The sequence below is a fragment of the Macaca mulatta genome, chromosome 12 (assembly GCF_049350105.2).
Source record: "Macaca mulatta isolate MMU2019108-1 chromosome 12, T2T-MMU8v2.0, whole genome shotgun sequence".
NCBI classification, from domain to species: domain Eukaryota; kingdom Metazoa; phylum Chordata; class Mammalia; order Primates; family Cercopithecidae; genus Macaca; species Macaca mulatta.
The window spans coordinates 27,251,876-27,278,089 of record NC_133417.1 but is presented as its reverse complement, the minus strand read 5'-3'; the positions used below and the strand labels follow the sequence as shown (position 1 = coordinate 27,278,089).

At 37.8% G+C, this 26,214-nt stretch overlaps 1 protein-coding gene and 2 non-coding genes across 39 annotated transcripts in view; 1 reads left to right on the top strand and 2 right to left on the bottom strand.

Moving 5' to 3' along the window:
• Nucleotides 1-26,214, bottom strand: part of R3HDM1 (R3H domain containing 1) — a 125,835-nt gene that overhangs the window by 51,784 nt on the left and 47,837 nt on the right. For 16 of the 37 annotated variants that reach the window (XM_015109985.3, XM_015109996.3, XM_015109998.3 and 13 more), the window contains 3 exons: nucleotides 25,092-25,193; nucleotides 23,064-23,366; nucleotides 13,358-13,481 (listed from right to left, as the gene is read on the bottom strand). In XM_015109985.3, coding sequence (XP_014965471.3) covers nucleotides 13,358-13,481; nucleotides 23,064-23,366; nucleotides 25,092-25,193 — 529 coding nt within the window. The remainder of the gene's footprint in view (nucleotides 1-13,357; nucleotides 13,482-23,063; nucleotides 23,367-25,091; nucleotides 25,194-26,214) is intronic. The other 21 variants (XM_015109993.3, XM_015110000.3, XM_015110002.3 and 18 more) reach the window with 2 other exon arrangements.
• MIR128A (microRNA mir-128a) lies at nucleotides 9,288-9,369 on the bottom strand. Its single transcript, NR_031965.1, has one exon. It is a non-coding gene; the product is annotated as a microRNA mir-128a (primary transcript).
• LOC114671547 (U6 spliceosomal RNA) lies at nucleotides 18,470-18,576 on the top strand. The gene has a single exon (XR_003721589.1). It is a non-coding gene; the product is annotated as a U6 spliceosomal RNA (small nuclear RNA).

Here is a 26,214-nt window from a genome sequence, read left to right as displayed (position 1 = left end):
TCTTATCTGTAATAAAGTGATTGATAATATGCTGTTTGCTAAACCTTTATTCCTTGTGAATTTCCTATACTACTTAAACTTATAGGCAGGTAAAGGCAGAGAACAGAATAAACTTCTTCCTTTTTAATCTAACAATTAACATTTCACACTATTTTCAGTTCATCAAATGACAAGTATTTCAAATTTACACCCCAAATTCCAAACACCACTAAAACATACAATGACAAATTTCCACCCTTAGAAAAATAACACAGGAATGAAAATGAAATGTGAACATGAGACCTTTTTTTGTGTTGGAAATGCACCTCAACATATACACACATCTATAGAAGCATCAGAATTTGGGTTCTGTATAGACTGGGATAATAACTTCTTAAAACAGACTTGGCAGAATTATAGTCTACTGAAATGAAAACAAACTATATATCTGGCAGAATTCACTGTAATATAATCTGACTTAAAATAATTTGACTTAAAACAGTCATATCCCCCTAAGAAACTAAAAATGTTATGCATATTACTTCTGTAGTCTATTCAAGAAATATTCAAGGTTGTAGGTTGCCTCGAAAGAAAGCTTTAAAAAACAAGGCCAATTTATGTGCAAATGTGCTTCTGATTTTTTTTTTTTTTTTTCCTGAGATGGAGTCTCACTCTGTTGCCCAGGCTGGAGTGCAGTGCCACGATCTGGGCTCACTGCAGCCTCCACCTCCCGGGTTCAAGTGATTCTCCCACCTCAGCCTCCCAAGTAGCTGCGATTACAAGCACATGCCATCATGCCCGGCTAATTTTTCTATTTTTACTGGAGATGGGGTTTCACCACATTGGCCAGACTGGTCTCCAACTCCTGACCACAGGTGATCCGCCTGCCTTGGCGTCCCCAAGTGTTAGGATTACAGGCGTTAGCCACAGTACCAGGTCTGATTCTTTTTACTTATCTAAATTTAACAATTTTTTGAGACTCGTCTTGGAGGTCTCCTGCTTAAAATTCTCTATTATGATAAAAGGTCTGAGACAAAAAATGCTTTCAATAAATACCTATAGAAGCCATGTCGTAGTGATTTAATGTGGGGTCAGTTGGACTCTAAGTCATGGAATTTGTTTTTTTGCTTTGTTTCATTAGAGACAGTCTCACTCTGTTGTCAAGGCTGGAGTGCAGTGGCATGTTCACAGCTCACTGTACACTCGAGCTCCTGGGCTCAAAGGATCCTCCCCACCTAGGCCTCCTGAGGAGCTAGGACTATGGGTGTGCACCATTATGCCTGGCTACATCACGAAAGCTCCATCAGCACATTTCCAATGGTATCTTATTCTCTTTTTTTTTCAGATGCAGTCTCTATTGCTTAGGCTGGAGTACAGTGGTGCAATCTTGGCTCACTGCAACCACCATCTACTGGGTTCAGGCAATTCTCTTGCCTCAGCCTCCCCAGTAGCTAGGACTACAGGCACGCACTGCCATGCCCGGCTAATTTTTGTATTTTTAGTAGGGGTTTCACCATGTTGGCCAGGCTGGTCCTGAACTCCTGACTTCAGGTGATCCACCCACCTCAGCCTCCCAAAGTGCTGGGATTACAGGCGTAAGCCACCATGACTGGCCTGGTATCTTATTCTTTAATGCAGCCTAATTTCCTTTAATATCCATGCCTACTAATTGCCACACACACACATACACACACACACACACACACACACACTCTTTACGAACACCACGCACATTTTGAAAATTTGACATGAAATATAAAACAGTTGATCTCAGCATCTGGTCATTTGTTACAAAGGGTAGTAAAAAGGACACCATCTGGGTTAGATAAAGATAGATATGACATGGTCCCTATCTTTGAAATTAGGCATTTTTAGTCACCATACCATATGAGGATAGCAGTATAAATAGAGTCTTATGAAAACAAGAGGAAGAAATTAGTCCTGACTGATATTTATAGAGGTAGTGACATTTGGGCTTGGACTTAAAGGAAAAGCTCATTCCAGCAAAAGTAAAAGGTTTGGAAAAAGTAAGACAGTTAATATGTTTGAGGAATGGGGAACAGTCAAGAATGAATGAATATGGTATGTGAAATGATAAGTGGAAGATGAAGGTACAACAGAATACTGGTGAAGAAGCAAAGGTTTTACACATAGAAGAGTGATGAGAACTACCAGGAAGTTCTAGATTTTAAAGATTGTGAAAGTAGAAAAAACACTAACATCTCAGTACTTCATTCAGAAGTAGCATAAATAAGCCAGGGTTGAGTTTTTGAACACAGTGGAGCTATTAAAAATAATAATGCCAAGCACTTAAAAAAATACCTTCACTAAGAATCTTATTAATCCCTTCACGATTTTGTCCATTCTCTTTTGCCACATTTCATAAAACTCTGCAGGTAACATAAACGTTTTCTGATTAGTTGTTCTCTCATGGTTTGTGTAGGCTTTTTTTTTTTTTTTTTTTTTGAGAGAGAGTCTTACTCTGTCCGCCAGGTTGGAGTGCAGTGGTGCCATCTTGGCTCAGCGCAACCTCCGCCTCCCGGGTTTAAGTGATTTTCATACCTCAGCCTGCCGAGTAGCTGGAATTACAGGCGCGTGCCACCATGCCTAGCTAATTTTTGTATTTTTAGTACAGACAGGGTTTCGCCATGTTGGCCAGGCTGGTCTCGAACTCGTGACTTCAGGTTATCTGCCCGCCTCGGTCTCCCAAAGTGTTGGGATTATAGGCATGAGCCATGGCGCCCGGCCTGAATTTAAATTTTAAGGTAACACTGGGCCAGCGCGGTGGTTCACACCTATAATCCCAGCACTTTGGGAGGCTGAGGTCGGTAGATCACCTGACATCAGGAGTTAAACCAGCCTGACCAACATAGTGAAACCCCATGTCTACTACAAATACAAAATTAGCTAGGCATGGTGGCGCATGCCTGTAATCCCAGCTACTTGGGAGGCTGAGGCAGGAGAATCACTAGAACCTAGGAGGCAGAGGTTGCAGTGAGCTGAGATCGCGCCATTGAACTCCAGACTGGGCGACAAGAGCGAAACTCCATCTTAAAAAAATAAAAATAAAAATTAAAAAAATTTTAAGGTAACATTGGTTTATAAGATTAAACACATTTAATCACCTTTTCATTAAAATGACACTCTCACGAATACAAATCACATCAGACTGGAATTTGTGGATCACTCATTAAGTCTCTCCTAGAAAACTGTACAGCAGCTAAATCACAGATTCCATATGATTAGCCTCAAGGTGCTTAGGAAGAACTCAAATAAAGAATACAAACTGTTTAACTTTATATCTAGTATATAAAGCTTGTAATGAAGGTATTATTTGAATATTTTTATTTTTAATTAATTTACTTACTCTTATTTTTTGAGACAGTCTTACTCTATCACCCAGGACAGAGTACAGTGGCGCGATCTCACCTCACTGCAACCTCCACCTCCTCGGTCAAGCGATTCTCCTGTCTCAGCCTCCTGAATAGCTGGAATTACAGGTGTGTGCCACCTCACCTAGTTAATTTTTGTATTTTTAGTAGAGACAGGGTTTTGCCATGTTGCCCAGGCTGGTCTTGAACTCCTGAGCTCAAAGTGATCCGCCCTCGTTGGCCTCCCCAAGTGCTGGGATTATAGTGGTGTGCAATGGCACCTGGCCTGAATATTTTTAAAAATGTAGACTTCACATATTTTATAAAAACCTTATAGAGCATAAAAAAGATTTTTATAGAAAATTTGGAAAAAAATACAAAAATAGAAAAAGTCTGTATGGGAAAATAATCACTTACAGATACTCCCCATTTACATTTTTATATGCAGCTAGCCTAATTTTCTATGCAGAGGGCAACATATATATTCATTTTCATTATTTATAGAAATGGGGTTATATGACACATACCAGTTCAAAATCTTTTTTCATATAATGCTTCCACATCTGATCAAAAGAAATTTTACAATGTATGGGAAGAAAGTATTTAAGTAATTTTCTTCAAAACATATTTAGACCTCAAGTTTAACATCAAACAACTCAACTGATCTTTACTGTACTTTCAGTATGAAGGCATGGGTTGAGAAGCTCAAAGGACAAAAAACAAACATTTTAGAACAAACTATGTCAGCTTCCTGTGTCGGCTTTGCAATTTGGCCCCCAAATTCCTGTCTTTTCATTTAAAGTATAATTTAAAATTATACTTTCATTTTAAATTTAAATTTTCACTTAAAATATAATTATCTTTAAAATTATATTTTCATTTTAAATTTAAATTTTCATTTAATATATAATTATCTTTGCTACAATGATACCACAGCTAATCTTTTGTTTTTTTTTTTGGAAACTGAGTCTTGCTTTGTTGCCCAGGCTGGAGTGCAGTGGTACCATCTCGGCTTATGGCAACCTCAATCCCCTGGGTTCAAGTGCTTCTCTTGCCCAAGGAGCTGGGATTACAGGTGCGTGCCAGCACACCCAGCTAATATTTGTATATTTAATAGAGATGGGGTTTCACCGTGTTGGCCAGGCTGATCTTGAACTCCTGACACCAGGTGATTGGACTGCCTTGGCCTTCTGAAGTGCTGGGATTACAGGGGTAAGCCACTGTGCCCAGCCACACAAGCTAATCTTTTTTTTTTTTTTTTTTTTTTTTTTTGAGAAGGAGGCTCACTTTGTCGCCCAGGCTGGAGTGCGGTGGCGCGATCTCGGCTCACTGCAAGCTCCACCTCCCGGGTTCACGCCATTCTCCTGCCTCAGCCTCCCAGTAGCTGGGACTACAGGCGCCCGCCGCCACGCCCAGCTAATTTTTTCTATTTTTAGTAGAGACGGGGTTTCACCCTGTTAGCCAGGATGGTCTCGATCTCCTGACCTCATGATCCGCCCGCCTTGGCCTCCCAAAGTGCTGGGATTATAGGCGTGAGCCACTGCGCCTGGCCCACACAAGCTAATCTTAATACCGAAGCCTCAAATGACATTTATTAAGTTTCAGGCACTATTATGAGTACTTAGGATATGTTAACTCATTTAGTGTTCACAATCTTATGAAACAGACACAATTATTATCCCTATTTTTCAGATGAGGAAACAAAAGGCACAGAGAGGTTCATACCTTGTTTATGGTCAACAGCTATCAAGTGTGTAGCTGGGAGTTGCACACAGCTGTCTGATTCTAAAATTTACTTTTTTGAGGAACACATGTTGAAGAAGAAAAAAGTATTATAGTAATGTTGTTCAAATAAGCAGAACCCGGCCTTGTTTCATTTTCTGATAATTTTGGTTAATGAAGATTTTACTGTAGCTTAACATACCTAAGTCTCAAGATAAACTTAATTACAGGAAAACAGATAATTGCTGGAAATAATGTCAATCAACAAGGAAACTTTTTGTTCATTTGAACTAAAGATTTATTGGTGAGTATAAGCATTGTTATTCAAAATAGGAATCGGAGTGAAAATTTTTGAGTAGTTAGTCCAGATGGCAGCCATATGAACTTGGGGGCTTTAAAAAAGAGCACGTGTAAATGAGTATATGACTAGCCCATAATGTTCTCTCTGTGGGAGGTACAGTCCTTCCCTTGGTTTGCCCACTACCCCCAAGATGCGTGGTTTACTATTTATGTATTTCAAAGTTACACTTCCTTGCCTTGCTCTAATTAGATTATATGCATAAATTGTATTAAACAATTAGGAAGGGCCACTGCACTCCAGTCTAGGCAAAACAGTGAGACTCTGTCTCTAAAATATTAAAACATAACAAAAGACAACTGGGAAGAAGAAGAACTGGCTCAAATGGTGACACTATTTCAGGTTCCACATCCCACAGTTCTGTCTCTCAGCCTGAGTATTTCCATGTGAATCGCCAATGTTCCCTTTGGACTTTAGTTTTGCTGTTTTGCCTCGAAGGCTGCTTTTGCTCAAAATGTCTGTTGCCACATTCCAGATGAGTCTATAGAAGATTTGTCTAGCAGAGTTTTCATAGATACTGGCTGTCTTCTCCACAAAGTCAGGCTACTTTGCCAAGAAGTCAGACTTTACTCAGCAGGGCAATGCCAGCTTTAACCTGGACACATTTTGTGCAAGGAGAGCTGCTACGTTTTATGGGTGAAGTCTTGAAGTTCTGTGAAGCAATGGCTTTTTTCCATCCACTGAGTAGCATTTCATTTTTACATAAAAAGCAGGAAAACCCACCAGGTTTAAACTACACTGGGTAGAAAGCCATCAGGGTCTGAGGAACCGTTCTAAACTATCACAACTAAAATTGTCATTTAACATCTGATGCTCAGTATGATCGGTACCCCAGGAGGGAAATTCTACTGGCACTAGGACAGGTATCTGAACGGTTTTTCCAGAAGTCATGATGAAATGTTTTATCACTCATTCTAATAATTATAACAAACATACAACATAGTAACTGGCTAAAAAGTATATAATTTTGAATTATATTCTCTAAAGAGCAGAACATTAAAGATTACTAAAAGATTATTGGTCTTTTTCTAATGCAGTGCTCAGCAGAAAAGTACTCAACAGGCATAACAGACTAGCATTTGTTCTAATTAAAAAGAAAATAAAACTGGGATCTATATTGGTTAAAATTACTATAATCACAAGCAAAACTAGAAATACTCAGCTGGAAAGCACTAAAAACAAAAAACCCCACATCATTCACCTAATCCTATCAAAGATAAGAATCTTACTTTTGCCTATGTAAGACAAAACCATTAATAAAATAATTGTTAACATTAAAATAAAGGATCATTTAATTACAGGTATGCCTCACATTATGTACATTTGCTTAATAAAATTTACATCTTGAACTGTTCAAGTTGCTCATGAATTCCTCTGAACTTTTGTTTAAACAAAGAAATTTCAGACTGCTGGGCATGAACCGTTACAGAGTGACACCTAGAGAAGTGGCATTGTAGTTTAGGTTCCTTGTCTAATTATTCAGACAAAAGCAAGAGTGGTACAGAGTTCTGATAGTGTCAAAAGTATAGTTTGAAGACTGCCAAGTATGAGAAAGAAAAATCCAATGATCTGGAAAAGAGGGAGAAGGTTGAGGATTAGGAAGGAGAAGTAGATTACTAGAGAATGAAAAGTATCAACAGGTTTCAAAAATGCTACAAGAAGAGTATTTCCAGTATCCCGACACCAAGCTGGCTACCACATAAATTATTCTTCCTCCATTAAAAAGTATATTTCAGTATATTAGAATTAAGAAAAATTCTTCCTGTGATACATCTGAATTTAACCTGGAAAGTAGAGGAAAACAGTATATCTTTTATAGGAATTTATGTCAATATTGTGGGAAAGCCTCTATTTTGTAAAGTAAGAAATGCCAATAGTAAGTGATACCAAACAACAAAATAAATACCCAGATCGCAACATATATATATATATTTTTTAAACACTACCATTCTGCTGTGTTAAAGGACTGCACTGTTGCAATATTATGCCATTTCTTCCAGCACTTTCAGAGGAACGCACAATCAATTCCGCAAGCTGAGAGAACTAGGACAATATAAATTGATGGTGCAGGCACTTCCCTGGAGGGCTCCAAAGAATATTCTATTTTTAACTCTCTTTCACTTTAACTGAGAAGAGAGCAGGAAGGAAATGTAGTGCTCAGCAGAAAAGTATTGAACAGGCATTAACAGGCTAATTTTATTTTATATAGGTGATCTGAACTACCATTTGTTCTAAAGGAAAGCACTCTTAATAACACAGAAATAATCAGAAAAATTACAAAAAGAATTAAAGAACTGCTTAGAATACCCATGAATCTAAGGTTATTTCACTTAATAGTACCTATTAATTTTTTTTTCAGACTGTGCTTGTACAGCAGAAGCACTGTGAAGGTAATTTGTTTTGTTTTGTTTTTTAAAAGATGAGCCGTTTTACTAAAGCCAAATTTATTTGTAACTAGGCATCTACAAGACCAAATTGTTAAAACCTCAAGCTTATAATCTTGGGCTTCTGTCTGTGGCACTATTTCGGTAGGCGGGCAATTTCAACTAAAGCTAGCCCCATGGGTGTATTTGGAAGGAGATGCAGTTGCTATCACACTTGATTACCCCTTCTTATCTATCAACCCCTCTTCTCTCACTCCTGTGCCTGAAATAAACATATACATATACAAAAACCAATTCTAACAAAAACAGCCACACAGAGTTTACAGCTCACAGCTATTTAAAGAACTATTCCATGGAAGAGTCTATACAACTCAAGGAAATCTGTGGGTACTTACCAGATATATTTGGCTCCAGATTTCAGTGGCGGCAGGTTAATGGAGAAGGGAAAAGGGAAATAGGTGGATTTGTAGGTATTATACAATGTCTGAATCTATGCTGAATCACACAATACATACTAAGAAATGCTCACAGATTCAATGAAAAAACAAGAATAGCCAGAGCCACTACCTAGTAATTTACAAATACAAAATTCCTAGTACTTGGATTGAAAGCTGTCAATAAAGAAATTGACTTTGCGCCTAGAGTCCCTATTTGACATAGCTGACTCTCCTATCAATAAGCCCCCTCATCTGCTTACCCAGTAGTGCTGATTTTCCTGCTTGCCTTTTACACACTCGTTACTCTTAAATTTGTGCCTTGAAATTCTGTCAACAATCTGCACACACTGAAGACTGTTTATCCTAACAAGTTTCTTCCATAGTGTCGTTCATCAGGATCCTACCATAGTCTGCTGGTAACAAAGCTTAATCAACTTGGAACCATATGATTCTGGGTTATCTGGAAAGCTAAGACTAAGGATATAATGCAATGATAATCTTTGAAGTTATCAAATGGTTGCAAAACTAAAAGTATAGTTTCACAGAATCATTTTGCTTCCCAAAGATATGCAACAACATCATTGTTTGGGAAAAAAAATTAAATTATATCGTTGGTAAGAGCTGAGCCCAAGTAGCTTCAAATGCATTTAGGTGTATTAGGTCCGTCTGATGTCATGCTTTCATATATAACAATATCCCTAAAAAGTTGTGTAGCAATAGGGAGAGATATACTTGACTTCTGCTAATGAGTTTGGTATGCTTAAAACATTAAGCTTTTTAGATAGGCTCAAAACCAAACTGAATTTGCCATCCAAATCTTACTTTGGAAAAGAAATAAGCAATAGCTCTCACAAATTTTTAATAGGTAAATTACATTAGGCCAAAGCTGTCACTTAAATTCAAATCCCTATTTCTGAGTATGATGCATGATTTAAAGGTATTACAATTAATGAAAAATATAAACAAATGTTAACACCTTCATACAGCATTAAAAAAAAGCAAAAAAGCAGTGGAAACCTGAGTAAAAAGAAGCCAGGAAGCAGCTGAAAAAGAGACCGGTTCACTGTGAGAAATGTAAACCTCTCAGACAGTGCTACGGCCCCGAATCCAACAGCTCAGGAACAAGGCCAATTATTGCAAAATATTAAATGTATATGGTGAAGCTACAAACTTTTCAAGAGTCATAAGAATAACAACAGCTACACAGAAAACAGCTAGGGCTTTGTAAACCTAAAATCTTTACTATAATTACTACCTGCAGAAAAAGTTTCTTTATAGTATACCAAACTCCTTATATGCAGTGTACTTTACAGTATTCAAAGCATACATTTTATGATAAAGGTTTAAAGTAATAAATCTTTATTAGTGCAACTGGTAATCTGATCTTTTGAAATAGTTGCTTTTATTGATTCCAGTTATTGACAGTTGGTTGCCAAGCTGTTACAAACCAATTCTCTATTATTCTACCTTTCTGAACTAGAAATGACTCATATGAGACACAAAGAATCATGGAGTTTTAGAGTACACAGAGGCTTCAACAGACAATACAGTAAAACTTCCATACTTTGCAAATGAGTCCAACTGAAACTCAGTGGCTTTAAGTGATATGCCTAACACCAGTTAAAAATGACTAAGGGCCATCAGGATTCTGACTTTTATTTTGTTGTTCTTTCCATTATACAGTGCATTGTCCAGAAAGTCTTATGTGTGTAGCCAGGGTTTCTTCTGTTTCTGTTGATAGGGGTTTATGCAACCTTGTTTTGAATGAACAGTCCAGTAGTTTCACATTCGTAACAAAAGACTAGTACATTCATTTCCCCAGCAGTAATGTTAGTCCTGATTTCAGCTGGGGTCCACTGGCACACATGGGTAAAAGACCTAGAGCATTTTATCCTTGAGATATTTCCCCAACCTCCTCCCTACCCGCCAAAGGAAAAATAATAAAAGATTCCGTATTTCTACTGCCTATACCCTATCTGGTCTAAAAATACTTTGCTCAGTTGGGTTTGTTAATTGAGGGCAAAATTTCTTTGAGTTCAAATATAAACATTTAAACATTACTTGTGCCATAGTGAAAAAAAAAAAAAAAAACCACGCCAAATCTACTAGTGTTTTCATTATTTGGTTGAATAGCTTCACCCTTTTATGTAATTAAAAAAAAAACATGCTTCTTGACACTTTGTGGGGTAAGCAAGTGTTGTTTGACAAGACATAAAAATATAAGATATGAAAAATTATTTCTCATTTTTAAGCAGATTGGGATAGTAGAATGTAGAGAGGTAAGAAAATAAGAGCCAAAAGGAATCCCAGAAGTATGTTTCCATATAAAAATGTAAATTATGAGACAGTAATTGCTATATATCTGTAAAAAAACCTCAAAAACAATAAACTGTCTTGTTAATTTCCCAGTACATTTTACTTTTCTACACTAGGGCACATACAAACATTAACACATACTTTTCTGTTAATTTTTTTTTTTTATTTTGAGACTGAGTCTCACTCTGTTGCCCAGGCTGGAGTGCAGTGGCGCCATCTCGGCTCACTGGAACCTCCGCCTTCCAGGTTCAAATGATTCTCCTGCCTCAGCCTCCCAAGTAGCTGGGATTACAGGTGTGCGCCACCACGCCTGGCTAATTTTTTTTTTTTTGTATTTTTAAAGTAGACACGGGGTGGCATAATGTTGGCCAGGCTGGTCTCAAACTCCTGACCTCAGATGATCCACCCGCCTCAGCCTCCCAGAGTGGTGGGATTACAGGTGTTAGCCACCACGCCTGGCCTTCTGCAAGTTTTGACATAAAAATTAACGATGAGCTAACTATAGAAAAGTCTTTAGATTACAACTTTTAAAAAAGAGTTAAAATCCCCACTAATTCTATGAAAAGATTCAATACAATTACCAACACAATAGTTGGCACTGGCACTGCTGAACTTTTCTTTAAAGGAAAATTATCTATGATACTTATTAGCATAACAAAATTCCTTTCTCTTTTAGATAAGAATGTTTTGAGGATTTATTCCTTTTATTCTTCAAACTGAATGAGTCAACTAACTTAAGCTGTAAGTTAAGAGGATACTATATAAAATAGCTGAAAGGACAAGTCTAGTTTTTACTATATTATGACTGACTCAAAAGAGTCAAATACAATGTCAAACATTTTCCAAGACACGATTCTCTTTTTTGCGCCTGTAGCACTATTCAGATGCAATCTGATTGTTTCTTCCTTCTCATCATAACTAGCGTCAGAGAAAACCCCACAATTAAATATCACCAATAATAAACACATGCTATCTGTCACATAGATGTTTTTACCCCTGATCAGGCATATTTAGTTGTATTCCATTAAGTGTCTTTTTTTTTTTTTTGCAGAGAGGCAATTGTACTTGCACACTAGTCCCAATTTGAGATTGAAAGTGATTTTATAGGCAGTTTGACCATGGAGAGGGATAAAAATTTTGCCATGTTGAAGAACAAAATTAGTAAGCTAACACAAATACAGAACAAAGGATTTTTGCCTGCCTAGGATGTACTAATGAATTAAGTTAATTAGTCACACACAAGGATATTTAAATGAGTAGCATAAAGGTACATTTCTTTATTATGGCATCAGGTACAGTCTGTGTTATAATTTTGGAAGACAAAAATCAGAAAAAAAAATGAAAATTATATTACTTGAGGTCCAGAAAAATTCAGAAAATTGTTTCTGAATAAAACACCAATGTATATAAAGCTAATGAGCAATACCAGCTAATGAGCAGTATCACAACCAATGTTCCCACGAACAGAGAATAATTTTTGATACCTTTTGAAATTATATCATATACTAGTTACATTATTTGATGTGGACTGTATTATTAAATTTTAGGTAGCTTGGAACTACAGTTGTAACTTGGCTAAAATGACGAATGTTTGTATTCAACATTCTTTGGAAGAACATTTGTCACAGGTACATACAAGGCTAGTAACATATTAAAAAGGGGAGAACCTGTAAACTAACCACGAGACAACTCCTAAGGGTACCAGATTAAGGACCTGGAAGTTATCCTGCATGGCTACGCTAAGCATGAACTATATCTAGCAAAGAAAGTTAGTGAGTCACACTGATCACTGAAGACTGCAACAGTAAAGAGAAGTATGACTACTATTCACCAGATGGGCCAGTGCAGAGATGCTTCTCCTAAACTGGTGGTAACCCTGAAGAGTTTCACACAATATCAAGAGTAGTAAACAGCCTCAGTGGAGGTGGAGGTTATGGGTTCCTCAGTGAGTCACACTCACATAGTCTGGGAGCCTCCAATAGTGAAAAGCAGTTAAGAAAGCTCTAAAGAAACCAATGATAAAATTCTTCTTCAACTCCTAGAGTTATAAAAGGCTGAATAAATACCTTATTAAACATCTGGGAAGTACACATCTAGGTGAGAAGCATATAGAGAAATGAGTTCATTAAAAAATTAGTAAGATAGTTTTATACACTGAGATCAAAATTGTTTTCACTGAATGCTTGAAGAAAATCTGCAGAGTGCTAAAACAAAAACAATGCTGAGTTTTAATAAATTTCATTTAAGTGGCCTTAGATTGTATTTTGTTTAAAAATACTTTTCACTATCAATCAACAAACTCAAAAGCAAAACACAGAAAATATGCTAAGTACATCATTTCTTTCAAAGGCATACTTACTAAAAGATCAAAATATCATCCCTAGACTAGGGTTCTCAATCCAAGTTAGGTGGTTTTGATCTTTGCTTCTGGTTAGCTATTGATAAGTCATCTTGCCTTGCCTTGCCTCTCTTGCCGTTACCATAGGTGATTTATCAGGCTGCAAAGACAGCTTCAATTTCAATGGCAGTGAGAGATGGCAGCCACTTAAAAAACTGCTTAAGATATTCCCAGATACTCCCAACCCTTTAGCATGTAGACCTGACACTGTAGTACTTTCCAGAGGATGCTGAGATTTGCTCACTCTTTTAATCTCACTGGTTTGCAAACTCATATGTATGAACATATTCGAGATCCTGAGAGACTGAGTAGGTACTACTTAAGAGCAATACTGAAATAGAAGATGGGAAAAAGCATGGCTCAGAAGTTATGACATAAGAAACACAACTCACCTGTCTGCTGTGCAGGTTGTGGCAGTGGTTGGTTTAGATGTGAATTGTAATGAACAGAAGGGACTGGGCGATACTGAGGTTGGCTGGAGTGATAGTGGCCTGGAGTGCAATAACAGGCTGGCATCTAGGATCATAAATATTGTGGGAAAAAAAATCAATTTTACTTGCATTACATGTTTTCCTGTGAGGAAGATCAGAGTTTAATGAATAATAATTCTTTTTAGCACTAATCATCCGAAAACTGCTTTTTCTTAAATTTAACTGAAATTTTAAAAAAAATTCAAACATACAGTATGCATAAAAAGGTAACTAATGTGTCACCAATCACATTTAGATTTTAATTTTTTTGCCATATTTCCTTCAGATCTCTTACAAAACCAAACATTACTTAATTAGCTAAAGACTCACCCTATTTCCTTTACTCTTAACTTCCGTAGAAGCCATTATTCTGTAGTTGGTGATTTTACTATATATATCTGTTTACTATGTATCTATTATCCTTACATGTATTAGTATTTTATTTATTTTTAGTTTTTTTTTTTTTTTTTTGGGAGGTGGAGTCTTGTTCTGTTGCCCAGGCTGGAGTGTAGTGCTGCGATCACGGCTCACCACAACCTCCGCCTCCCAGGTTCAAACAATTCTCCTGCCTCAGCCTCCCGAGTAGCTGGGATTATAGGTATGCACCACCATGCCTGGCTAATTTTTCTATTTTCAGTAGAGATGGGGTTTCACCATGTTGGCCAGGCTGGTCTCAAACTCCTGACCTCAAGTGATCTGCCCACCTCAGCTTCCCAAAGTGCTGGGATTACAGGCATAAGCCACTGCACCCGGCCGAGCACTTTAAAAATCCAAATGTCCAAAATCTGAAATACTCCAAAATCTTTAACTTTCTGAGTACCAACATGATGCCAAAAGCATCATATCATGTCAGTACACAAAAAGAAACTCCACACGTGACCTCATGTGACAGGTTACAGTCAAAACTTTACGTCATGCATGAAGTTACTTAAAATATTGCTTATATTACCTTAAGGCTGTGTGTATAAGATGTATATGAAACAAATGAACTTGGTTTTAGATTTTGGGCCCTATCCCAAGATATCTCATTGCATATATGCAAATATTCCAAAATCCAAAGAAAAAAAAAAAAAAAACGGAAACTTCTGGTCCCAGGCTTTTCAAATAAGGGAAACTCAACTACATATAACTTCATGAAACTTATTTTGCAATTCATATTGTTTTTGAGACATCTTTCTTTATTGAAACATATACAGCTAGCTCATTCAATTTAACTGCTGAAGAACATTCATTGTATAAACTATTTTATCCATTCCCACATTAATGCACAGTTATACTGGTTCCATTCTTTAATTTTTCTCATACAGTCATGTATCACAAAGTGACATTTTGGTTAATGACAGATTGCATATATGATGGCGGCCCCCTAAGATTATAAAGAAGCTGAAAAATTCCTATTACCCAGTGATGTCATAGCATAATACATCACTCACATGTCTGTAGTCCTACTGTGCTAGCAGTTGTTTAAAAGTATAGCAGACAGTATGTAAGACTTGGTAATGATAATAAATGGCTATTATTGGTTTATGTATTTACTACATTTTTAACTATTATTTTAGAATGTAGTCCTTCTGGGCCGGGTTTGGCGGCTCACGCCTGTAATGCCAGCCCTTTGGGAGGCTGAGGCGGGAGGATTGCTTGAGCCCAGGAGTTCGAAATCTGGCTGGGCCACACAGTGAGACCCTATCACTACTGAAAATTAAAAAAATAGCTAGGTGTGGTGGCGCACACGCCTGTAGTCCTGGATACTCAGAGGCTGAGGTGGGGATTACTTGAGCCCAGGAGGTCACAGCTGCAAGTGAGCAGTGCTTGCACCACTGCACTCCAGCCTGAGTGACAGTGGCAAGAGCCTGTCTTAAAAAGAATGTCCTGCTACTTATTAAAAACTACAAAACAGATTCAGGGCCGGGGGGCAGGGGCTCACACCTGTAATCCTAGCACTTTGGGTGGACCACTTGAGCTCAGGAGTTCGAGACCAGCCTGGGCAACATGGTGAAACCCTGTCTCTAAAAAAAATACAAAAATTAGCCAGGTGTGATGCGCATGTCTGTAGTCCCAGCTACTTGGGGGGCTGAGGTGGGAGAACTGCTTGAATTTGGGAGGTTGAGGCTTCAGTGAGCCAAGATCGTGCCATTGCATTCCAGCCTGGGTGACAAAGTGAGACCCTGTCTCAAAAAACAAAAAACAAAAAACCAAAACAAAACCCAAACCAAACACACACACACACACACACACACACACACACACACACACAGACTCAGGTAGGTCTTTCAGGAGGTATTTCAGAAGACGGCATTGTTATCATAGGAGATGACAGCTCCACATGTGTTACCACCTCTGAAGACCTTCTAGAGGGACAAGATGTGGAGGTGGAAGACAATGATGCTGATGATCCTGAACTGAGTAGGCCTAGGCTAATATGCACGTCTGTATCTTAGTTTTTAATTAAAAAAAATTAAAGAGAAAGAAAATTTAAAAATTCATAAAAGAAAACCTTTAGAATAAGGATATAAAGAAAATATTTCTGTATAGCTGTACAATGTATTTGTGTTTTAAGCTAAGTTTTATTACATAAGAATAAAAAAGTGAAAAGAATTAAAATGTTTATAAAGTTACTGTAAGTTAAGGTTAGTTTATTATTGAAGAAAGAAAAATGTATTAGATAAATTAAGTGTAGCCTAAGTGAAGAGTGTTTATGAAGTCTACAGTAGTAAAATGCCCCAGGCCATCACATTCACTCACCACTCACTGACTCACCTAGAACAACTTACAGTCCTGCAAGCTGCATACATGGTTAATTGCACTATATCAGTGTACCATTTAAAAAAATCTTTTGGCTGGGTGCAGTTGCTCACGCCTGTTAATCCCAGCACTTTTGGAGGCCGAGGCAGGCAGATCACGAGTTTATCAGCCTGGCCAACAACGTCAAACCCCGTCTCTCCTAAACATACAAAAAGTCAGCCGGGCGTTGTGGCACGCGCCTTGTAGTCTCAGCTACTCAGGGGCTGAGGCAGTAGAATCACTTGAACCAGGGAGGCGGATGTTGTGGTGAGCTAAGTTCTTACCACTGAACTCCAGCCTGGCGGCAGAGCAAGACTCCATCTCAAAAAAAAAAAAAAAAACCAAAAAACTTTTATATCATATTTTTACGTACCTTTTCGGTTTACATATGTTTAGATACACAAATACTTATCATTGTTATATAACTGCCTACAGTATTTAGTACAGTAACATGTTGTATAGGTTTGTAGCTCGTAGGCTATACCATATAACCTAGGTTGTGTAGAGGGCTACACCATCTAGGTGTGTGCAAATACACTTTGTGACATTCACACAATGACAAAACCCACTAGAGATGCATTTCTCAGAAAGTATCTCTATCATTAAATGATGCATGACCATATTTCTAATGCAAATTAAAATGCCATCAAGACTATCTTGATTTATTTTTCCTTCCAGAGCTATTACTATTAGTTATGAAGTTCTCTTAATCTGACCTTGTTTGGGGTGAAGAATAAACACCTAATCCGGTATTACAGAAGCACGTGGGTAAGTTAACTTCAACAGTGTCATGGGCTTGCTCACACTCTGCTCTTCTGATTGGGTTATGTGTAAAAAGAACACAGATCTGTGGCGATCTTAAAGAGTGCTCATCTCATCTGAAAACCAGCCAGGTGTAACATTCCTAGGTTAGTTTTTAGCCAAGAACCTCTCAAATTTACTGTAGATCTCCTGTCTTTGAAGCATTAAAATAGACACAATACATACGGGATCCCTTAACTGTTCCTGGAGGTATCAGAAAGTAATCTAAATCCTGAGTTTATTTTCCTTTAATTAAAGAAGATATCTTTTTTATTTGGCTGGATTTGGATTTGGCTGAAGTAAAGTGGTGCAATCTCAGTTTACTGCAACCTCCAATTTCCAGGCTTAAGCAATTCTCCTGCCTCAGTCTCCTGAGTAGCTGGGATTACAGGTGCCTGCCACCACACCTGGCTATGTTTTTTTTTTTTTGGTATTTTTAGTAGAGATGGGGTTTCACCATGTTGGCCAGGCTGGTTTCCAACTCCTGACCTCAAGTGATCCGCACATCTTGGCCTCCCAAAGTGCTAGGATTACAGGCTTGAGCCACTGTGCCTGGCCAGTATCTCTCTCTTTTTAAAATTGAGATGGAGTCTCGCTCTGTGGCCCAGAAGTGCAGTGGCATGATCTCAACCTCTCATCGCAACCTCTGCCACCCAGGTTCAAGCAATTCTCGTGCCTCAGCCTCCCAAGGTAGCTGGGATTATAGGTGCCTGCCACCATGCCTGGTTAATTTTTTTTTTTTTTGAGACGGAGTCTGGCTCTGTTGCCCAGGCTGGAGTGCAGTGGCCGGATCTCAGCTCACTGCAAGCTCCGCCTCCCGGGTTTACGCCATTCTCCTGCCTCAGCCTCCTGAGTAGCTGGGACTACAGGCGCCCACCACCTTGCCCGGCTAGTTTTTTGTATCTTTTAGTAGAGACGGGGTTTCACTGTGTTAGCCAGGATGGTCTCGATCTCCTGACCTCGTGATCTGCCCGTCTCGGCCTCCCAAAGTGCTGGGATTACAGGCTTGAGCCACCGCGCCCGGCCTAATTTTTTTTTTGTATTTTTAGTAGAGATGGGGTTTCACCATGTTGGTCAGGCTGGTCTCGAACTCCTGACCTCAAGTGATCTGCCTGCCTCAGCCTCCCAAAGTGTTGGAATTACAGGCGTGAGCCACTGTGCCCGGCTGCCAATATCTCTTTTAAGGCAAAAATGATTAACACTATTTTTGGTATATACTATATAGAGATGCAATGTATATGGCAACAACAGCAATAGGATGGAGAATGTGAATGGAATTATACTGTTGTAAGGCTGCTACATTTTACTTGAAATTTCAATATTAACTTGAAGTAGATTTTGATAAGGTAAAGGTAGATAAAGGTAGATAACACAGTCCCTAGAAAAACAAACACATTCAGAAAATTCAAGGGGATGTACCTAAAAAGACAATACTAAAGAAAGTGAACTGAAATGCTCACTTCGGCAGCACATATAATAAAATTGGAACAATGCAGAGAAGATTAGCATGGACACTGCACAAGGATGACACAGAAATTCGTAAAGTATTCAATATTATTTTTAAAAAGTTCAAATAATATAAAATGCAGGAAAGTAGAATAAAATACAGATAGGGCAAATAAAAAAAATAGCAATGTGGCATACCTGAATCTAACTATGTCAAAAATACATTAAATTTAAAGGGTCTAATGACACTGAAATCATTGTATAAAGAGGCAGAACCCAACTAATAACCATAAATGAAAGACACTTTAAATATAGGGGTTGCAAGTAAGGTAGAAAAAGACATACCATTTAACTGTTACTCAAAAGAATGACACTCTATAATGTCAGATAAAATAGGTTTCAAGAAATACTATTAGAGACAGAGAAAAACATTATGTATGAGTCAATATATCAGGAAGACATGATAAATATAAATTGCTTAATATAGCTTCAAATACTATAAAAAACTGATAGAACAGGGAAATAGACAAGTCCCAAAGCAATAGAATATGAAATCAATGATGACCAGAGTAAATGAAAAAACACCCCATGCTCATTTAAGACTGGAAAATTTAATAGACAGTATGGCAATAATATCAAAGGGATCTACATATTCCATGCAATACCTATCAACACGCCAATGGTCTTTTTTTGCAGAAACAGAAAAGCCCATTCTCAAATTCATATGGAACCGCAAGAAGCCTGAATACTAAAAACAATTTTGAAGAAGAACAGAGTAGGAGTACTCACTCTTTCCATTTTTAAAAGTTACTACAAAGCCACAGCAATGAAAACAATGTAGTACTGGCAAAAGGGTAGAAATACATAATGTGGTAAAAGTGAAAGCCCAGGAAAAAACCCTTACATTTATGGTCAATGGATATTTGACAGGGATTCCAAAGTTATTTAATGGGTAAAGAAAAGTATCTTCAACAAATAATGCTAGAATAACCAGATATATACTTGAAAAAGAATGAAGATGAACTCTTGCCTCACACCATATTCAAAAATTAACTCAAAATGGATAAATAAATGACCTAGGAGCTAAAAACAAAGCACTTAAAAGACAGGACTACATTTTCGTGACCTTTGTTTTGGCAACAAATTCTTAGATATGACACCACAAGCACGAGAAATAAAAGAAAAAAATGGATAAAGTGAACTTTACCAAAATTAAAAAACTTTTATCCATCAAAGAACATTATTAAGAAACTAAAAAGACAATTTTACAGAATGAGTCAAAATAATTGCATATCACTTATCTGACAAGGGTCTAGTATCCAGAATACATAAAGAGCTCTTAGCTCAATAATAAAAAGACAAATATATATATATATACACACACACACACACAGACATACATTTAATACATATACACACATACTCCAAAAAACTGAAAACAGGTATTAAAAAAATACATGTAATCCCAGCACTTTGGGAGGCCGAGACAGGTGGATCACGAGGTCAGGAGATTGAGACCATCCTGGCTAATATGGTGAAACCCCGTCTCTACTAAAAATACAAAAAACTAGCCGGGCGAGGTGGTGGGCGCCTGTAGTCCCAGCTACTCGGGAGGCTGAGGCAGGAGAATGGCGTAAACCCGGGAGGCGGAGCTTGCAGTGAGCTGAGATCCGGCCACTGCACTCCAGCCTGGGCAACAAAGCGAGACTCCGTCTAAAAAAAAAAAAAAAAAAAAAACCATGTACCTACATATTGAAAACAGCACTATTTACAGAAACAAAAGATGAAAACATTCCAAATTTTGGCCACGTGTGGTGGCTCATGCCTGTAATCCCAGTACTTTGGGAGGCCGAGGTGGGCGGATCACTCGAGGTCAGGAGTTCCAGACCAGCCTGGTCAAAATGGTGAAACACTGTCTCTACTAAAAATACAAAAATTAGCTGGGTGTGGTGGCTCATGCCTGTAATCCCAGCTACTCGGGAGGCTGAGGCAGGAGAATTGCTTGAACCTGGCAGGTGGAGGTTGCAGTGAGCCGAGATCACACTACTGCATTCCAGCCTGGGCAACAAAGAGAGACTCTATCTCAAAATAAATAAATAAATAAACAAACAAAAAAGAAAGAAAGAAAGAAAAGAAAAGATTCCAAATTTCAATTAATGGATAAAAAAGTAAATTATGAATAGTGTGAACAGATTTTTAAGTATGAATACATTTTAAGTATGAATAGTGTGCCACTGTGTGTTTGTGCGCGCGCGCGCGTGCGAGCGCACAGGCCTAAGCTACAATGTGGCACAGGCCTAAGCTACAATGTGGCGAAGGCCTAAGCTACAACTTTGCAAATATTATGTTAAGTGAATTAAGTCAGACACAAAAGGTAACAGGTCGCCTGATTCCATTAATATCAACTATTCAGAATAGGTAAATCCACAGGAGACAGAAGCAGATTGGTGGTTGCCAGAGGCTGGGAAATGGGGCAATAAGTAGCAACTGCTAACAGGTATGGGGTTTCCTTTTGGAGTGATGAAAATGTTTTGGAACCAAACAGAAGTGGTGGTTGTACAACACTGTGAATATGTACTAAATGCAACTAAAATGTTCACATAAAAATGGTTAAATGGTTAATTTTATATTATGTGAATTTCAATAAAAAAATCAAAATGCCCTGCCTCACAAAAAAATCCTGAACAAAAAAACACATAACACTAAAATATTAGAACACGAATTCTCAGCTCACTGCAACCTCTGCCTACCGGGTTCAAATAATTCTCCTGCCTCATGCTCACGAGAAGCTAGGATTACAGGTGCACACCAGCATGCCCAGCTAATTTTTGTATTTTTATTAGAGATGGGGTTTCACCATGTTGGCAAAGTTGGTCTCAAACTCCTGACCTCAAGTGATCTGCCCATCTTGGCCTCCCAAAGTGCTGGGATTACAGACATAAGCTACTGTGTCTGGCTCAAAACACTGAAATCTTAAAAGAGTGAGCTCTCTGACCACATATAATTAAAATAGCAATCAATAACGAAAGGTATTTAGAAAGCCCCTAAATATTTGGAAATTAAATAACATACTTCTAAGTAAGTCATGGGTCATAAAAAGTCCTCCTAAAAAACAAAACATTTTAAACTAAATAATAACTAACATGCTACATATCCAAATTTGTGGATAGCACCAAAATGTTGCTTAGAAATTTGCAGCATTAAAAAAAAAAAAAAAGAAATGTATAGCATTAAAAACTTCTATAAGAAGAAAAATCTAAAATCGCTGAAAATAAAATCATAAAAATTCATGAAACTTTTTTTTTTTGAGATGGAGTCTCGCTCTGTTGCCCAGGCTGGAGGGCAGTGGCTCAATCTCGGCTCGCTGCAACCTTCATGTCCTGGGTTCAAGTGATTCTCCTGCCTCAGCCTCCCCAGTAACTGGGATTACAGGCGTGCACCACCATGCCTGGCTAATTTTTGTATTTTCAGTAGAAAAAGTGTTTCACCGTGTTGGCCAGGCTGGTCATGAACTCCTGACCTCAAGTGATCCACCTGCCTCAGCCTCCCAGAGGGCTGGGATCGCAAGCGTGAGCCACCACCTCCGACCGGTTTTTTTTTTTTTTTTTAAGAACATCAAAAGAATTGATAAGCCATCTGGTTAAATTAATAAACAAAAACGAGAGTGTAAAATTCCCATATCAAGAAATAAAGAGGGAACACCACTAAGATCCTAAAGATATTAAAAGCATAAGGGGATATTAAGAACAATTTTATGACAAGCTTGAAACATGAAATGGACACAAATTATGACAATTAGTCCAAAGAGAAACAGAGAACTGGAATCCTTTTATATCTACTAAGAAATTAAATTTGTAATTTAAAACCCTTCCCTGCAAAAAATCTCCAGTTATAGATGAATTCATTGATGAATTCTGGCAAACATGTGAGAAGTAACATCAATCCTACACAAACACCTTTAGAAAATAAAGGAGGAGGGAACAATGCCCAACTCATTTTAAGGCTAGTACCACCCAGAGAGTACAACCAAAAATACTACAAGCGAACTGCAGACCAATATCCTTCATGAACATAGATGCAAAAATCTTTAACAAATATTAGCAAACTGAATCCCACGACATATAAGGATAGTCTGTTTCAGAAATTAAAAGTCAGTTAAACATTCAAAAGTTTCGCCATGTTGCCCAGGCTGGTCTCCAACTCCTAGGCTCAAGTCCAGCCTTGTGAGTCTGCCTCAGCCTCACAAAGTGCTGGGATTACGGGTGTGAGCCACTGTGCCCTGCCTTACCATTTTATTTTTACAGTGGATTTACACTTTATTGTGTTTCCCTTAGGTTAGTTTTTTAGAAACCCATACCTCTCAGTCAGAAAAAAAACCCTTAAAGCTCACATACTTTACCAACCAACTGGAGCATTTACCTGTCATATGGTTGCTTAGCACGTGCATGAAAATCTCCAGAGGAGGAAAGATGACTATATGCTTTGTTTATAGACTCTGACAAATTCTCTTCATGAGAATTTAAAAACAAGTTCTTTGAAGTTAAAACTGATCTTAAGTGAGAGGTTTCCACAAGAAAGAAAAGGTTAAAAAGCAATATACCTGTGGTGATGGCTGCTGAATATATCCCTGCTGCTGGAGCACAGGCTGGCTGACAGGATGACCAGAGGCAGAATATCCAGCAGTAGGGACTGGCTGCCCAGGTGGTAGGGGAGGAGGAGGAGGTGGTGGTGGTGGCGGTGGAGGAGGATGTGGTGGAGGGGCTGCTGTCATGATATAACCAGACTGCTGTGGAGACTGAAGAACCACAGTGGACTGGAACATGGTGGTATGAGGGTCAGAACCATCAGTAGATGGCTGGCGAGCAAGACTCATGTGACTAAACTGAGACCCAAGGTTATCCTGCTAAAAAAGGAACAAGTCAAAAATTAGTAAGCCTTCTACACATAGGCCAAACTTATCAAAGAAAAATACTTCCTATTTTAAAATAAGGTACAGTGGTACATATTATGGAAATTATATATCTCTACAACAGCAATAATGTAACAGAGTGAAGCTTCAAAAAAATGACAACTCTATTGTTGAATATTACAATGCTGTCATTATAAATTATTTAAAAAATATATCTAATGGGGATGTACAGCATGCAGAAAAGAGTAGGGTACAACATTTCACATTAAAACATGAAGACATTTATTTAAATGAAGATGAAAGTTAACATTAGAATGTAGAAGTGAAATTGGCCATGTTCATATTATACAATTAGTATTTTCTGAAAGGACTTCAAAAACCAAGCAATGAGCAAGGTACTAATTAGTTTTGCTTTAAATTATCTCCCCTCTTCCTAGAAGGCAAAATTCAAATTCTATGCATTTTTGTATCCCTAACCATGAAAATTACTTGTAGAAATTAAATACATAAAATCCAACTACACAGTCCTTTCTCTAATCTTTCAGAAATAATTTGGCCATACATTCCATTCTTCCCTTGTGTTTTTCAGTCTGTTCTGGAAGTCAGATAATTTGACAAATGTAAGTCAAATGACAGTTTCCTATGCTTTTGCTAAATGGTGCCCTACCAAGACAAGGGTTATGATTTATGTGCTATCTGACAAACATTTCTCTAATTCAACAGGATAAGGACCAGCTCTTATTGTTCCAGAAAAATATAACTGAAATGATGATATAGGGTTAAAATGCTCCCTATTCCCAAGAATCTACAGACTGGCAACAAAATATACCACATTTTGTTAAAAGGTTAACACAAAATTGTGGCAATTGAGTCATCAGATCAAAGCTGCCATGTCTGCAGTTTCTAGATCTACTGGATTTTCCGAAGAAAATTAAGGCTATGGAGAAGATAAAGGACCGAAAGGAGACGCCTGATTTAATGATTGAAAATATATGGTTTTTCTCTTCCCAAATAGTCACTCTGACATACTCTAGCACTATTAGCCTAACTTAGTGAATGCTTTCAAAAAGAAAAAAATGTACCTATGAACTGTAATTTCAATGTTATATGATCAAATATTGTTAATAGAAGTACCATAACTGTATACCACTCTCAAAGTCACCTTGGAAAAAAGTCATTTTCTTATTCCAATAAAAATTGGGGGCATACTTTGGATTGAAGAAAGTATCATTACTTTACAGTCACAGATTAAATATCCAGAAATCTTCTTAGAAAATACACTTAGAAGTCCTCTGTAGATGTAAGCTACAACTCGCCCTAAGAACTGGTACTGAGTCTACTGGACCTTCACTATTGGTGAGAAAATACAATGCCTAAACTCAGATGAAAGCTACCATCCCAGGACAGCAAAGATCCTGCACTGGTCTCAATGAGAAAGTTGCTGAAACATATTAGGACTAGAATAATCAACCTGAAAATTCTTTCATTATGAAAAAGCAGGAAAAGATTAAACAATCACCATAATAAGCCACTATAACCAATATTTTATGGAACAGAATAAATTATTTCTACTATGAATTAGAAATACTTTTTTTAGATACATATGTAAACCTGACTCAAAAAAATCACAAAAGATCGTATTACATTAATGACACTCTTGAGCACTCATCACACATCCACCCACAGAAACAACGCAGGAGGTGAATAGAGATATAGTACCACGGAGTATTGCTGGGTGGGTGAGACTGGCAGGAGCGGGGATGGGTAAGGGGCTGTAGAGTACTGAACAGGCTGTGAAGAGGACTGCAGAGGACGAACAGGCTAAAGAATAACAGGTTGGCAAACAATGTTAATGTCAGAATAAAACGTTAGAAGAATTGCATAAAATGGAAATTTACACTTTTTTGGCAATAGCTTTAACCACATTTATAAAGTCATTTAAAATATAACAACATAGGAAACAACAAAAACAATACAAAGTGAAGAAATTCTAATACAGTAAAAGTTTCAAAAACATGTATGCCTGAATTTATTACATAATTAGGAGGATAATTTTTTGCAATAAAATATTTCTTTATTATAGATTAATGGGAACAGGTGATTTAGGCATTTTGAATCCTATTATTTAACCAAGACCCCTGGGTTAAGTCAGTCAAAGCAAAACTACTTCTCATTATTTCCTGGTTTTATGAAAGGGCTGCCCTATTTTGCAGTATAATACTAAATTATAAATGAAAAAATTCATTCTTACTATCAGACAGCAATAACTTACACAATAACTGTTACAATTACCCTACTGATAAGGCAAAATTAAGCAGTCTTTTGGGACCAAAGCCCCTAACTTTTAGCAATTTTATTTTATTTTATTTTATTTTATTTTTTTGAGACTGAGTCTCGCTCTGTTGCCCAGGCTGGAGTGCAGTGGCGCAATCTCGGCTCACTGCAAGCTCCGCCTCCTGGGTTCCCCATTCTCCTGCCTCAGCCTCCCGAGGAGCTGGGACTACAGGCGCCCGCCACCGCGCCCAGCTAGTTTTTTTGCATTTTTTTAGTAGAGACAGGGTTTCACCGGGTTAGCCAGGATGGTGTCGATCTTCTGACCTCGTGATCCACCCGTCTCGGCCTCCCAAAGTGCTGGGATTACAGGCTTGAGCCACCGTGCCTGGCCAGCAATTTTATAAGAAAAATGCACTGGGTAAAAAAATACAGTGGGAACTATTAAGAATGATAGCCTAAGGAACAACACACATATACATACAGACACATGCACACACAGACACAAACACATCTCTTTTATATAAGGAAGATAAACACTTCCTTTGTAATTAAACACATTTCTATTAAC